At 40.2% G+C, this 15,964-nt stretch overlaps 1 protein-coding gene across 1 annotated transcript in view; it reads right to left on the bottom strand.

Moving 5' to 3' along the window:
* CERS2 (ceramide synthase 2) overlaps positions 1-15,964 on the bottom strand; it is a 1,576,758-nt gene that overhangs the window by 750,686 nt on the left and 810,108 nt on the right. Inside the window, exon 7 of the mRNA XM_044080039.1 lies at positions 7,014-7,064. Within this exon, the coding sequence (XP_043935974.1) occupies positions 7,014-7,064 (51 nt within the window). The remainder of the gene's footprint in view (positions 1-7,013; positions 7,065-15,964) is intronic.

The raw sequence follows: 15,964 nt of genomic DNA, 5'->3' as shown, positions 1-15,964 counted from the left end.
CAGGCAGTCGTCCAAATAAGGATAGATCTGTATTCCTTTTAGCCTGAAGAAAGCTATCACTGGAGCCAGAACTTTCGTGAACACTCTGGGCAGTAGATAAGCCAAAGGGCAATGCAGAGAACTGATAGTGAGAAGTCCCAGCTCGAAAACGCAGATACTTCCTGCAACTTAGTCTGATAGGAACATGAAGGTAAGCCTCCTTGAGATCCAAAGTTACCATCCAATGATCTTTGCCCAGCAGAGGTAAAAGCTGCTGTAACGTCAACATTTTGAACTTGGGAATGTCCAGATAAGTGTTGAGGGTAGATAAATCCAAAATTGGTCTCCACGTGTTCCCCTTCTTTGGTACTAGGAACAGGCGAGAATAAAATCCTAGGCCCACTTCTGGCATAGGGACCGGCTGTATGGCCCCTATTTGGAGTAACAGAGAAACTTGCTTGTGAGCCTCTATTCTTTGTTGAGGAGGAACGTCTGGCATGCCTTTGAAAGGAGGCAAGGTATGGAAATAAAACCTGTAACCGTGGTGTATGATATCCAATACCCATCTGTCTTGGGTAATTAAACTCCAATTTTCTTTGAAAAGTGCCAACCTTCCTCCCAAAGGTGCTGCCAGACGAGATGGCTCTGGCAGCTGAAAAGGTAGGTCATTGGGTCTGTTTACGAAAGGACTGACCCCTGCCCTCACCCGAAGACTGTGCAGGAGAACTCCCTGTTCTAGGCCTGAAAGAGCCCTGAGCTCTGCCCCTACCACGTCTAGATCTACCCCTAGACTGGGAATCATAAGAAGGATACGACCACCCCTTAGTAGGCCAATTTCTACTAAACTTTGGAGGCTGGACCTACAAAAAATCCTTAACAGTCTGCATAGACTTAGCCTTGTCTTCCATTTTCTTTAAGACTGCCTCAACAGGAGGACCAAACAACACGTCAGATTGTAAAGGAGCATCTAAAATCCTTGTTTTAACATGTTCAGATAAATTTTGATCCCTCAGCCAGGCGTGCCTGCGAAGAACTGACCCAGTGGCAGCCACCCTAGACGAGGCCTGTACAGCATCAAAACCACATTGCAAAGAATGCTTACCCACCTGTTCAGAAACATGCACTAAATCTTGCAACTCCTTACAATCAATACCTACTGCCAGAGCATCAACCTTAGACTTCAATTGTGAAAGGAGATAGTTTTGGTATTTCAACATGTGAAACTGGCAATTCAAAGCCCTCATAGCAAGAGTGGAAGAAGTATAAACTTTCTTTCCCCATCTATCCAAGGCCCTGGCCTCTGTCTGCAGGAACCGGATTCTTAACAACAGAAGCCTTAACACCTTTAGGCCCCTGACTAACAGTTTCTGGGTCCGCCCTAGGACTCTTAAAAAGATACTTATGAGCTTCAGGCACCCTGTAATACCTATCCGGTTTAACAGGAGCAGGAGGCAAAGAATCAGGATTAAGAGAAGCCTCTGTAAAAACATCTTCCACTACATCCAAAACAGGAGGTATAGCCAAAGGCCTATGCTGGGGTAAAAACAAAAATTCCCTAAGCCTTTTCCTGGAATCAGAGAAGTCCTGACCTTCCCACTTAAAATGCTCCCTCATGGAATGAAGAGTTTCTGAAAAAGAAAAATCCTCAGGAGGAGAAGCAGAAGGAGTAGAATCATCCACATCAGAATCAGAGTATGGAGAGTACTCCTGCAAGTCTTCAGCCGAAGACTCTGAAACATCTGAAGCCTGCTCAAAACTCCCTAGCTCAGGCTCCACCCTAGGTCTCTTATCAGGAGGTAGCATAGAACCCCTAATCAAAGTAATCAAATCTTCTGCCATTTTAAGCATATGCTTCTTGGGCACAGTTCCTGAAGAGCTAGGGGTAACACCAACTGAAGCTAAACCTGGCCTGCCCCTGGGAGAAGCCTTGGAAACAGAAGGAGAGGGCCTAACCACCCTAGGCAGGGAGGGAAGTATAGTAACCTGAGAAGCCCCATCAGCCTGGCCTGCCTCCTGAGAGGCCACATCCTGCAATAACAAAGTCTCTCCCTGGGATCCCAAAGAAACCTCCGGTGGAACCACCGGCTCCACCGACACCTCTAAAGAACCGGCGTCCGGTACTGACGGTTCCTCTAGCCTAGGTTTAACTGCTTTGTCCTTGCGCTTCTTCGAAGAAGCGGGCGCCGGAGCATCCGACGGCATTTTATAATTGCACCGCTTCCGAAGACTAACCTGGCACAATCTAATCTTCTCTTAATAGTGCGCTTATTGAATCTAGCACAAGAGCGACACCCAACAACGTCGTGCTCAGGCCCTAAACAAGGAATACACAAAGTATGGTAGTCTCTATGCGGTATCTGTTTCCCACAAGAAATACAATTATTCACTTTTTCTGACATCCGGTAAACCACTGAGGCAAGAAAAAATTAAAATATTCCCCAACGGGGTACTTAGCCAACTTTGACTCGGTCTGAAACTCCGAAATCGAACAATTTCAGAACGCCAACCGGCACTTGCAACGCTGCTTCTGCATCGGACCATGCGGCAAAAAAGACTGAGGATATGACGTCGGTCATGCGCATTTGTACCCTGACGTCCTGATGTCAGTCAAATGTGCCTTGACCGACGTCAGCCTTATACTTTGATATTCGGGCCGACCGAGGACAGCGGACTACCCAAGTGTAAGGACTGCAGCAATGTGAGATGAAGAACATCAGGAGAGTGCTAAGTGAAAGTTCAACACTGACAGGTTTTAGTTGAGTCTAGAACAGAATGCAGTAAGGGTTAATTAGTATGGCATATAAAATATTTCCTGATAAATAATCAGAAGAGGTTAGAAAGTATTGGTAAAAGAAACTGGAAAGGCAATTTACGAAGGACCAATTGGAAGATGCATCTGTATGCTCCCAACATATACAACAAAGTCAGAAGGTTTAAGGAGTCTTCTTTGGATGCATTTGGATAAGTATTTTTACACCCCAAGCAGAATTCAGATAAATTTTCTTCAGGTACACACCAAATACTGAAGGGGTGATGTGAAAGAGGGTTTTCCGAAGACCTGTTTCTGGGGTGTGCAACACATTTGCAGATTTGAAAAATTCCCTAGAGTATTCTGTCAGAGATGTTGAGGGAGCAAATGGTTGTAAGAAAATTCTTTTGAGCTGAGACAATCTGATTTCCTATACAAAGTAAATACAAAAATATATCCACCTAAACAAGCAAACTCATTTATTCTCTCACTCTATATTCCCCCTGGAGACAATATCTCATCCCTTGAAAACACTCTCTTCTGGGTCTCTACCAACATTACTTACGAAACCATAATCCAGGGAGACATGAACACAAACTGCACCACAATCCAAACTCCCACTAACTCACTCAATATTAACTTATATAACTTTACACAACTAATCAATTCCACTACCAGGCCTTCCAAGAACTCCATTACTGGAAGTACAACAGACTGGATTCTAGTATCACATCCTCACTATACCGCTGATGGTGGTATTCTCCCAGACCCACTAGCTGACCACTTCCCCACTTTTGCCCTCTGTCTCCCCTCTTCCATACAACTAACACCTAAATTTCCACTCACTGCCTAAAGAACTTTAATTCTGAAACCTTCTCAAATGCACTAAAAAGCACAAACTGGAACCCATTAAAGACTCTTACCCTAGATAATGCTCTTTCCTACTTTAACTCTACTTTCACAAACCTGCTCAACTCCTTTGTCCCTCTGAAAAGAAAATGTACAAAAAGTAACCCTGTACCCTGGTTAACCAAAAACACCTTAGCTATCATGCAACAACGTGACAAAAAGCTGGACATGTTACCAAAAAATAAAACCACTATCACCCTAAACGAATATAAAACACTACGACAAAGTAAAAAAAACGTATTACCTCAGACCGCAAAGCCTATTTCTCCACTCTTCAAACCAACCACAACAATCCCAAACTATTTTGGAAAGGAATCTCATCTCTCCTAACCCAGGAAAAAAAAGAAAACCCTTGCCCCAACCCAGATGCCTCTGACATGGACTTAGCCACCCAATTTAACTCTTTCTTCATAGAGTCCATAAGCAGGCTAACATCGCCCTTCACCAACACCTCTACAACCCCTCCTCAGCGTGCACCCATCCCTTCCTCCCTTAGCATCCCCTGCCCCCCAACCTCCACCTTTCTCTATCAATTGCATCTCTATATCAACCATAAAAAACTTCTCCTAAAATTAAAACCTGGTTTCAATGCCCTGATGAAATTCCTTCCTACTTCCTAAAAGTAGCCGCAGAAGCCAATGCTCTTCCTATCAGCATACTAATTAATTGGTCTATCTCAGAAAGCCAGGTCCCTCAGCTCTGGAAAAAAGCCTTTATTACTCCTCTACATAAAGGAGGTAATAATGACATTCCAAACTTCCGTCCTATTGCTATCTTATCCCCTACTTCTAAGCTTCTTGAAAAATGTATCCATCAACTCCTCTTACCCTGTCTCATCAACAACCAGTTCTTACCCACGCACAGCATGGTTTCAGACACGGTCATAGCACCTCCACTTCTCTACTCTCCTTCCTTGAAACAATTAAAGCCTGTGATTCCGGCCATTTAGTGTCCACCCTTCTCCTTGACCTCTCTAAGGCATTTGACACTATTTCCCACAACCTGCTTCTTAATAAACTCTCCAAACTAAACCTGTCCCCTTCCTGTACCAAATGGTTCGCCAGCTACCTCACAACCAGACAACAAGCAGTCAAATGGAATAAAGCCACTTCACTGTTCCTTAATACTCCCACAGGTGTCCCCCAAGGTTCCACTTCAGGCCCCCTACTATTCAACATATTAACGACTTCTACCAAGCCATTTCAAAGTCCAGCCTCATGCAATATGCAGACGATTTTACCATTATCTGCTCCTCCCTTTCTATTTCCACTATAAACAAGGTTACCCAAACTGCCTTCTCCTCTACTGAGCAGTGGATGCAAGGCAACCATGTGACTCAATGCAACCAAAACTACATTTGTTATTCACCGGCTCCAAAACCTCCTCCCTAGATAAACACTCATTTATAATCACCAGCAAAATAATACTCCCCTAGAAATAGTCTCTGACACTAAACTACTAGGAGTACCCATAGATCAACTAAATTTCGACAAACATTTACAAAGTAAATATCAAAAATCCCACAAAAAAATTGGTATGTTAAACTGTCAATCGTTCTCTCTCTCTCTCCTTCCAGTAGGCTCATACTAGCCAATACTTCTTATCCCATCCCTCCTATATGGTGCATCTATCTTCACCAACCTGCAATCCTCCCCCAAAACAAAACTCGCCTCTTGCTATAACAAGATATCAAAATTTACAGCAGGTCACAGAGCCATTTCTTACCATTGTAATTCTCTTCAACTAAACTGGCTTGAGCTACCTAACCTCCTCACTTATACCCAATTCATCTAAGCACACAAACTCATTTACAACCCCTCTCTTTGTCCCTCCCTAGCCACTACCTTTGAAATGTAAGAACCAGAATGACTTCTAAGAACCAATTCCCAAAAACTAATTAAACTACACAAACCCACACGTCCACCTGGGAATCACCTGTCGTCCTCTCTTGTATGCCTCTGGAATTCTCTACCATCTCCTATCCGCATCACCAGCAATCTCTCCTCATTTAAAGCCTTGCTGCACTCGCACCTAAATTCACAATGGAAGTGCTCCTGTTCCCATCTTACCTAATCCTTCTAATACCACTTCCTACTCTCCTAGAACTAAATATGCCATCACTGTCTCCTACATTTCCACAGCTCTATTGAACTATTTGATCAACTACTTAACCAGTTACCCTATGCTGCGAATTTTGTGTAAAAAAAAAATAAATGTTTTTTATTGCTGTTTTACAAAGTATACTGATGTATTCCATCATTGTTAACCTTTTCTTTTTATATTTACTTTGTATTCCTATGAGAATCTGTAATGTAAATGTGCAATGTGTACTATGTATTTGTATTTTTCTGGAGCTTTTCTCCCCAGGACTCCATTGAAAACTGGCTCCTTGTGGCCCAACTGGACTATCCTGGCAAACTGCAAATAAATACATAAAAGTAAAGCCTTACTAAGTTTAATGCTGTCAAGCTACCAAAAAAGCAAATACTAGAAAAGGGAACTCAGAATCTAAATCAATTATATCTTAAGTATTGAAAATTGCAAAAGAAATAAAAGAAAGGGAAGTGGTGTCTCTTGAAAAAAGGAAGGAAAAAATTACATAGAAATACATGGAATTGTTTGGAGCAATACATGCAGAATAACGTTCAGGAGGAAGAGTGGGGTTTAAGCAAAGGCAGGAACTGAGTAATTTATGTAATGGAGTGAGCAATAATTATGGAAAATAAAGAAAACGTATGCAATGTATAATGCATGAACATGAAAAATGTTAAGGTTTTCTTTTCTAGAATTGTATGTGCATGGGTCTTAAGTGACTATTTAATAAAGGTGTTTAAAAAATTGCTCTATGCTTCCCTGATCCCTTTTCGCCTATGTAAATTGTGTGTTTAGCAATGAAATCAGAGGAGAATGTAGGTGGGTCAAATGTCTGGGGGGGGGCAGGAGGGAATTTTTTCTTTATGTTATTTAACTTTTGTTTTTTTCTTGTTCAGTCATTTTTTAATCAAATGCCTGGAACATTCTATATGTACTCCAGCTTATATAATCTGAAATGTATTATTCAGAGTTGTGCCACAGTCTTTTCTATGGATCAGTTGTGATCAAATAAAAAAAAAAATCTGGCTTTAAAAAGACAGTCCAGCCAAGAAGAGAACTTCTACTCCAAGCTGGACTGTAACTGACTATGGAAATCCTTTGCCAGTGACTGCCATCTATACTTGTAATCATGTACCTAAATTATTTTTTGTTGTTGACTTCAATATATATACAGGGAGATACAGCATGCTTACAATTTTCTTGAAAGCTTAGTAATGAATAGCAAAAACCAAACTAATGCTTTGCACAACATTCTTAAATCTAAATGATCTGCCTGACAAACCTGCTTTGGAAATCCTTTCCAGGCTTCTCTTAAGTTGTAAAACCAAGGTTTCTGTAAAAAGAATGAAAAATAAACAGTTACTAATTAACAGATGTTAACACTCTGAATTTAAATATTAAAAGGGAGAGGGGTAGGGATTATAAACCAGTCTAAATTAATTTCATTTTGGGAACATGTAAAAACAGCCACACCTCATCCAGCATCACATTTTTCCCCATTGTAGTGTTCTGGAAATAAAAGATGCATTTTTACAATATTTGTTGACATAGTAAAAACTTTCCTTGATGGGTCCTAGGATAAGTACAGCTCTTTCCACTTACCAAATTCAGGATATTTTGCAAAATATTGAATTTAGGGACAGAGCATCCACACAGATGTGCACAATGACATACAATGCAAACTACATATATTAATCCATCTCCAAAGCCCACCATTATCTCCATGCTACGAGTGCAAACCAAGGACAGCAACAAAGACCTGAAACTTAAATTATTACGCAAGTAATATGAAAATCAGTTGTAAAGGCAACTTCCACACCTCATTCAGCATCACATTTTTCCCCATTTTAGCGTTCTGGAAACAAAAGATGCATTTTTAAAAAATCGGACATAGTAAAAACTTTCCTTGATTGGTCCTAGAATACGTATAGCTCTTTCCACCTACCAAATTCAGGATATTTTGCAAAATATTGAATTTAGGGACAGAGCATCCACACAGATGTGCACAATGACATACAATGCAAACTACATAAATTAATCCATCTCCAAAGCCCACCAGTATCTCCACGCTACGAGTGCACATCAAGGACAGCAACAAAGATCTGAAACTTAACTTATTACGCAAGTAATATGAAAATCAGTTGTAAAGGCAACTTACTATAGTGGTAGATGTTCTAACAAGCCACTGTTGCAGTATTCTTTACAAACAGGATTTATCCACTAGGATACACATGTCTGGACACCCTACAAAGCTCAGGCTCCTTCACACGCCTTATGGCTGCCATTAGCAGATATGTTAGTATAAACAGAATGTATGGACATCAAACTCAGAGCTTTTTTGCCTCTAACAAGACAGGGGAAGGATACAGCCCTAATTAAAGCCACAGAAAAAAACAATGTGGGGAGGTATAACAACATGAGAAGGACACTTCGTCCAAGCCACAAGTAAAAAGAAAAGGGAGACTGGATGAAAGATATATGCATTGTAACAATGGTCTGTTTGAACATTACCATTATGGTAACTTACCTACACAACTGTATACATTCTTCATAAGATCACTGTTGCATTATTCTTCACAAATGGGACCAAACTCAAAGCTTCAAAAAATTTGTGAAATGAAAAATCAGTTCTGGCCCTGAAGAAAACCTCCAGTTTACATTGCTTAATGAATGTGCAAACAGAAGACCAAGTAGCAGATTCTAAGACGGACCCCTAGTGTCCACACCTTTCAAAAATGCACCTGATGCAGCAACTGCTCTAGAAGAGTGACATTTTCTGGACGATCCTTATGATTAAAGTAAGAGAAATGAACAGAAAGAGAAAGTCCACTGGAAATAGTTTAAAGATGGGCTGTCCTCTTCTCATCATGACAGATGAAAACTACATTTATTTTTTTCTTAAGATTTTAGTTCTGACCAAATAAAGCTCAACTGTGTACATATAAGCAACAATGAGTTCTTTACCTTTTACTTTAGGGATTACAACAGAACGCAAGGGACTGAACAGTGTGGTTAAGGGTTAACTCAGATAATACTTTTGGCATGTAGGAAGGGTTGTCCTTGTGAAATTCTAGACAAGGGTGAATACACAAGAGCCTGTATGCAATTCAGAAACCCTTTCAGTAACATTAAGGCTACCAACAGAAGTTAACTTTTCTATTTAAATTTCAAGGAGACAACACCATTTAATTTGTTTATCTTACTATGAACTGCTTCCTTAAGAAACTGCCTGACCTGAAAAACAGGAGACAAACAAGTATCCAGTGGCAAACGGGCTGAAGTGGCTGATCACTTCCGTTACGCTACACCAGTGTTAAGGAACAGACAGCTAATGAAGACTCATGGGTGTTCCCACTCACAATGGGTCCTACAATTTGTTTTGGCACCAAAGAGTAAACACTGTCCATTTAGAGAAATATGACTTCCTAATAGCAGTTTTTGCCTCCTTAAATACAAATAGCAGAATGAAGTTCCTAAAGTGAATCAAAAATATCATCCAAACTGTTCGATTTAGGGTTTGAAGATCTGGCTGTATCAGAGAGCTCCTGTTCCAGATAAAATCCACCGTGTGAGGTAGTTTTAGGTGACTGCGCTTGATCAGTTGCAAGAGGTGGAAGAAGCAGTAGTCTGGGTCAAAGGTCACCAATAGCATCTTTGGAAGGTCCTTTCTTATCTTCAGAATTTTGGAAATGGGAAGAATGGAGTATAAACAAACATCTCTGTCCAGGAAACTGAAAAAGTGTGCGTCTTTCAGGCCACTTTGCAGGCCGCCTTGGAGCAGAAACAGTTATCTGAGTTTAGAGGCAAACTGATCATTTGGAGACATCTTCCACTGGTGAACTACTTGCAGGAAGATGTCTCTGTATAACATCCAGATAGGACAGTCTGCCCTGGATTTGCTCAGGGAATATGCCACTGTATGCTGTTAGGAGGAAAAGGTTGAGCTGAATGGCTAAGTCATAGACTATCATGTCTAATTTGCACAGGAGTTAAGATTTTAACCACCCCATCCTCTTGTGGTTCTGTCTGTGATCTCCTGTAATATGCCTGAACTCCAAAATTGGTTTAAGGCTTGGATAGCACTGATAAGAGCAATCAGAAGTAAGATCGATATGGTTGTGCTTGCTTTTGTGGTTCCTACATTACATGCACCTTTGTTTCCAGGGAGAAAGCTACTCAAGCACGATCTGACATTTGTGACTATACTCTGACAACGACATGGAAGGGAGATGGGACTCCCATATTAGACAGAATTTGATTGATCCAAAAAAATCAGTTAAAGTTCAGAATGGACAGTACCATAAATCCCACAGCCTTTAAAAATTCCCTTGCTCTAATCATTTCTTCTTTTGGAAAACTTCAGGAAACAGAATCCTGGCATGTCTTCTGCTGAAAAGAAGGCAGCTTTTAAGAATGTGTTTAGGTGGCATCCCTGGAAACTCAGTGTGGGACAGATGCAGGAATTACTTTTTTTTTTTTTTTTTTTTTTTAAAGATCAGTGTGAATTTTAACTGATGAATATTCTTTGCAAAGTCTAGCACAGTTTTCCTGAGTGGATGAAGCTGAAAACAGATAATTGTCCAGGTAATGAAATGTGTGTGTGCCTTGAAGTCTGCAGAAAGCAATTACTTGAGCAAGGCATTTGGTAAAACATTTTGAAGCAGCAGGCACTCCAAAAAGTAAATAAGTAAACTGATAACGTATTAAAAAAAAGGTCTGTGATTTTTGTGAATGAAAAGATAACAGTCTTAATGTATCGTGATGAAGAACAGAGTAAGGTTGGAAAAGTTAACATTTTAAATTATGGAGCCTCCAGGACAGTGTGTAGTCTGGAGAGATCTAGAATGGGTCTCCAGAACACCAGAAAAAGCCTGGGGGGGAAAAAGGACTTTTTCCCACTAATCTAAAGAAACCAGGTCTATACCTCCCAGAAGTAATTCTGAAATAACTGGAGGAATATGTTCAATTCCTGATGGCGCAGGGCGGGATGCGCACTGGAGTTTATAACCATTTTTCAGACATCTAGTTTCCAACATTCTGTTGTGAGAGTCCCATAAAGGAAGGGAATGAAAATTTCCCTGCAAATTTCAGAGGTAGGCTATGGTGGAGAGGGAGAAAGGGGGTTTTGCAAGGCTACTCAGAAATAGTTTCTTTGGGAAATGGATCCACGAGGCCACCATTGGGATCTCCTAGCCAATTCTTTTTAAATGAACCCTTTCCAGATATTCTGTGTGTAGATTTGGATGGCTTATAACAAAAAGATCCAGGATTTGTGGGATAATTCCTATGAAATTTAGGAACTAGAGAAAATAATCAATGTTTAATACTTAGTATCCTTCTTTCATCCAGCTTTGTAAACCCATTTATGAGTTTCTAAACACTAGATCTTTAAATGTGTATTTGAATGCTGTACTTCAACATATTTAGGGAAAGACTGAAGTCTTAACCAAGCAGCAATTGTGGCAGCTGCTTTAGAAGCAGCATCCACATCATCCTAACCATATTTAATGCGAGTGTTAATGCTACTTGAGTTTTAAGCATGTTTAGATGATTAGATTTAAAATGAGAACTGGGGACACTGTCACATTGTCAAGAATGGCCAGCAAATGTTCTGTCAAGTAGGTTTGAGAGCAGATTGCTCTGTTCGATAAAGTGGGTAAGGTATAGACCTTTTTAGTCAAACACAAAAAACTGCCAGCACTCCTATGAGAGGTTCATATTAAAGGTTAATGCATAAAAATGTACTTAGTGTAAAAATACACTAAAACAAGAAAATCAAACCAGTTTTGGTGATGGCTGAAACCGGTTTGGTTTTCTTGTTTTAGTGTATTTTTACACTAATACGTACATTTTCTGCATTAAACGTTAATATGAACCTCTCATATGAGTGCTGGGCGTTTTTTGTGTTTGACTTTGAAGATTTTGGGGCCTTTGCACTTGCCATACTTGCAAAAGCCTTGAGTGCTATACAGACCTTTTTGCCACATCTATCACAGCTGTACCATACCTCTCAACTGTCCTGGAATTTGGCTCAAATGTTAGCTCTTAATTCCTCCTAAACCAGTGACATGTGTAGAAAAGTTGGCAAATTACACTTAAAAATGTCAATAATTAGAGTTATTTATTAACTTGAGATGTTGACAGAATAACATTTTTAAAAGCATCCCTCACTGTCCCAGACACTGTTGAAGATTTGCCCCTGACTCAAGTGAAAGCTATGGGCTTTATCTGTCATTAAGAATACAATTAGAAAATCTTAATTACTTTGTCAGCATCAAGATAAAGGACAGCTGGATCAGCTATGAGATTACATTTTAGAGACACATTTGACAGTTAGGAACTCTGTAAAATCTGTCTGAATTTTTAGGGGCTGGAGGCTGCGAGTCAGACGAAAAGGAAGCAGCCTCACAGGCTACTCTAATGCCGCAACAGAGGGATAGCAACAGGTTTAGGAGTGTGCATATCTGATAGTTTGTTGTATTTTTTCTAAGAATCAGACCTCTCTGACCTCCCATTTAAAATAGTCCTTCATTCTAGTAATAGTATCTCCAAAAGAAATCTCCTCACTAGGAGAATCACAGGATAATGGCATCATCTGCATCCTATTTAAATCCTTTGGGGGGGGGGGATTAAAGAGGCACACTCGGGGTTCCTTTGATCTTAGTCAGAAAAGTCTTCCTCTTCCGGGGAAGAAGCTGAAGAAGGTTGAAGATAAAGGCCTGAAGGACTATGAACAAGCCCCAAGAAAAACTGAACCAGTTCTCTTTATTAGTTTTCTGATTGAACAGTGGAGCAGAGTGTGGAAGGAATGTTTATTTTTCCGCATACACTTAAGTGGAACATCCAGATGTTTGGTCTTGGTGGTAGTAGAGGGTAGGCCTGCCCTCCATTTACAAGTCTTGTATGCCCTACAGAATATGATGATGTTGAATCCCTCAACCTCTGTCAAACGTAGCCTAAGTTCTCCCTTCTTGGCTGACTAGACAGTCTGTCATCAGACATGCTGGAATCCTTAACCATAATGGCTTCCAAAGGTAAGTGTTACAGAACTCAAGAGAAACGGATGATTTAGGCTCTGCACAGGGCCCATCATGGTGGAATCACCCCTTCTCATACTGACGCAGAAGTAGACATCAGGTTACTATAAAGTGCCTTTCTACAAGATTCTCTCTTTTTTGACTGAGGATGAACATCTGGGACTAAAGCAGATGACACTAGGGTAGCTTAAGCTAATGTCTGGAAATGTTTTATTTTCAAGGCAAGTTCTAGGGGTACTTAATGCACTTTGAATAGACGTAGGAGTGAATATCCTTCAGATCTTATGTCAATATTCAGACCCTAAACACAAGAAAACTCATTTAAGAGTTTTTAAAAGGAATTTGATGCCCATAGGTCACACTTTTTTCCTGGCAGACAGAAATCTATTTCTCAAAAAAAATATTTTAAAGTAGGGTCTTCAATGAGACACTTATCTGCCAGAGTCTCTAAGTTAAAGCAAACCATAATGGATGACAAGTTTTGATGCTAATTAGTGGGAAGCAAATTATGAGTTTTGTTACATCTGCATTTGTCACATTTTATAGCAGCGCATCAGCTATTGCTAATGCAGTCTGAGCTTTGAAGACTGACTAGAAGTATGTTTATGTTTGGGAAGAACAATGTAATACTGATCTCATGAAAACATCTACATACACCTGCTTGCCTTGTGGGGAAGTTCAAAAGCTGGGGGGTGGAAGAACAGAGACACCCATAAAGGAATGAAGGTATTCTTAACCCATATACAAGGTCCTACTGTATGTTAACTGACAGAACAAAATATTTGTTATACATACTGTTGACTCTCCTTATTTGATCTCAAATTAAGACAAATCCCAAACAAATACGACAGGATGGAAGGAGTACCAGAGGATCACAAAAGCTGAAATAACTCAGCCATGAAGTGATGACTTTTCAAATAAATTCAGACTCTCTCGGCAGCGGCTGACAATAAATGGTTGGTGAGGGCACAAACTGTAAAAAGGTGGCTACCACAGACTTATCCAAATTTCTGTAAGCACTAGGTATCAACATCTAGTGAAGCAAGCTTTGACCAAGGCATTTAGCAACAGGTGGTCAGTGGGGTGATAAAAAAAAAAAAATACCTTTAGTGAGTCACCTGGAAAGCATCTGCTTGTCAACTGCAAACCCTTCTACCCATGCTGCAAAGAACGTAAACAAGTGGTCCATCTTCCTGAACTCTCATACCCAGCGTTAACAACTGTTCTCCTGGTCAACACTCAGGAAGTGAAAAGCTCCCTGTCCTCTGCGTTGTGCTTTGCAGAGGAAACTATAAGATTCAAGGACTGATTCACATTTTGTGAAGAAAATGAGTTCATATTGAGGGAACCCTATCACTGATAAAGGCGAAGTATGGCACCCTATGCATTAAGACCCGAGATCTGAAATTCTACGGGCATGGCTTCCTACATAAAAGGGCATGAACTGCTGATGTGACTGCTACCAACAAGAGCATGTTCCTAACTGAAACTTCAATGCTACAGAGGTAGCATACTCAAATGGCAGGGAGGCCAAATGGTCAATCAATTCAAGTTCTGTACAGGGAATAGAGGGGAAAAGTGCTTTAAAAAGAAAACAAATGCAAGCATTCCCCACAAGAATACTTTGATTAGCCAGAATCAAATCACATTCCTGGTCATAAGATCATACACTGCAGACTGTGTTAACACCTGTGTTACAACCACTGAATAAATGAAGCCCAAATCAGAGAGATTAATAAAAATTAGTAAATATCATCTGGAAGCTGACTGATTAGGATATTTCCTGAAAAAAAATTATATACTTGTTTCCCGCCTTTCCGAACTAGTATAGTCCAGTTTTCAGGTTATTGCTGAATCCAGGGCTGTGTTACAAGTTACTGTGTTGCCATTACCTTACTTGGATAGAAGGAAGTTTCTCTGTTCACCTGTGAGAGGGGAGGTTTGAGCAGCCTGTCTCTGGAGGAGTGGTTTCAGCCCAGAAGTTAGTAGTTTATTGGCCATTTTGGGCTAATTTCTCTCTCACTTCCCTGCTATAAAAACTTAATTTGCACAGTTTTTACACTTTTATTCTGCTCAGCAAGTGCCTTCCAGGTGTTCTGCAGAGTCTACAGCAGCAGAGAGACAAAAGAGTGACTTTGGAGTGATTAAGTATCACTTTTCTGCTTTTCTTGCTGTCTTAACTAATTCTGCCTAAAACACCAGTTTTATTTTAGCGAGTCTGTGATTTAAAAAGTTTGTTATTGTATACAACTCCGCACAGCTCCTCGTGGTGTCCTGCAGAGTGATACAGGCAATAGAAAGACGCAAGAGAGACTTTTTCAGATTTAAGTATTTTTTTCTCTGTTTTTTTTGCTCCGACTGCCTTTTCCAGCCTAAAAAGCGGATTTCTAACTGATCTGTGCTTTAAAAAGTTTAAATTGCATTTGCCTTCTGCTTTTTACAGTTTTTGCACTTGTTTTATATCAAATTAAGTCGTTTTTGTACTGTATAACTGTTGTAGGCTACACACTAAAGTGCGCTAGCCTGTTTATAGCATTTACAGGGTTTTCTGTGTGTTTTTCTGCTGTTTCCTGAAGAAAACAAACAAAAAAAATTCTCTTTTCCCACCTTTGCTGAACTAGATTAGTCCAGATTTCAGGTTTTGCTGAATTCCGGACTGTGGTATAGTTTCCTGTGTTGCCCATATCCTTACTTGAATAGGAGGAACCTTCTCTGTTCACCAGTGAGAGTGGGGAGCTTTGAGCAGCCTATCTGTCCCTGGAGGAGCGGTCTCAGCCCTGAAACTAGTAGCTTATTGGCTGTTTTGGGTCAATTCCCATCTCTTTGAGTTTCCCTGCTTTAAAACCCGTATTTGCACAGTTTTGCGTCAGTATACAACTGTGCACAGCTCCTCGTGGTGTCCTGCAGAGTGATACAGGCAACACAGAGACCCAAGAGAGACTTTTCCAGATTTAAGTATTTTTTTCTCTGTTTTTTGCTTCGACTGCCTTTTCTCGCCTAAAAAGTGAATTTCTAACTGATCTGTGCTTTAAAAAGTTTAAATTGCATTTGCCTTCTGCTTTTTACAGTTTTTGCACTTGTTTTATATCAATTTAAGTTGTTTTTGTATTGTATAACTGTTGTAGGCTACACACTAAAGTGCGCTAGCCTGTTTATAGCATTTACAGTTCTGTGTGTTTTTCTGCTGTTTCCTGAA

Source organism: Protopterus annectens, chromosome 8.part0 (genome assembly GCF_019279795.1).
Source record: "Protopterus annectens isolate FY-2018-M chromosome 8.part0, PAN1.0, whole genome shotgun sequence".
Classification (NCBI taxonomy): domain Eukaryota; kingdom Metazoa; phylum Chordata; order Ceratodontiformes; family Protopteridae; genus Protopterus; species Protopterus annectens.
This window is presented reverse-complemented; position numbering and strand designations above follow the sequence as displayed.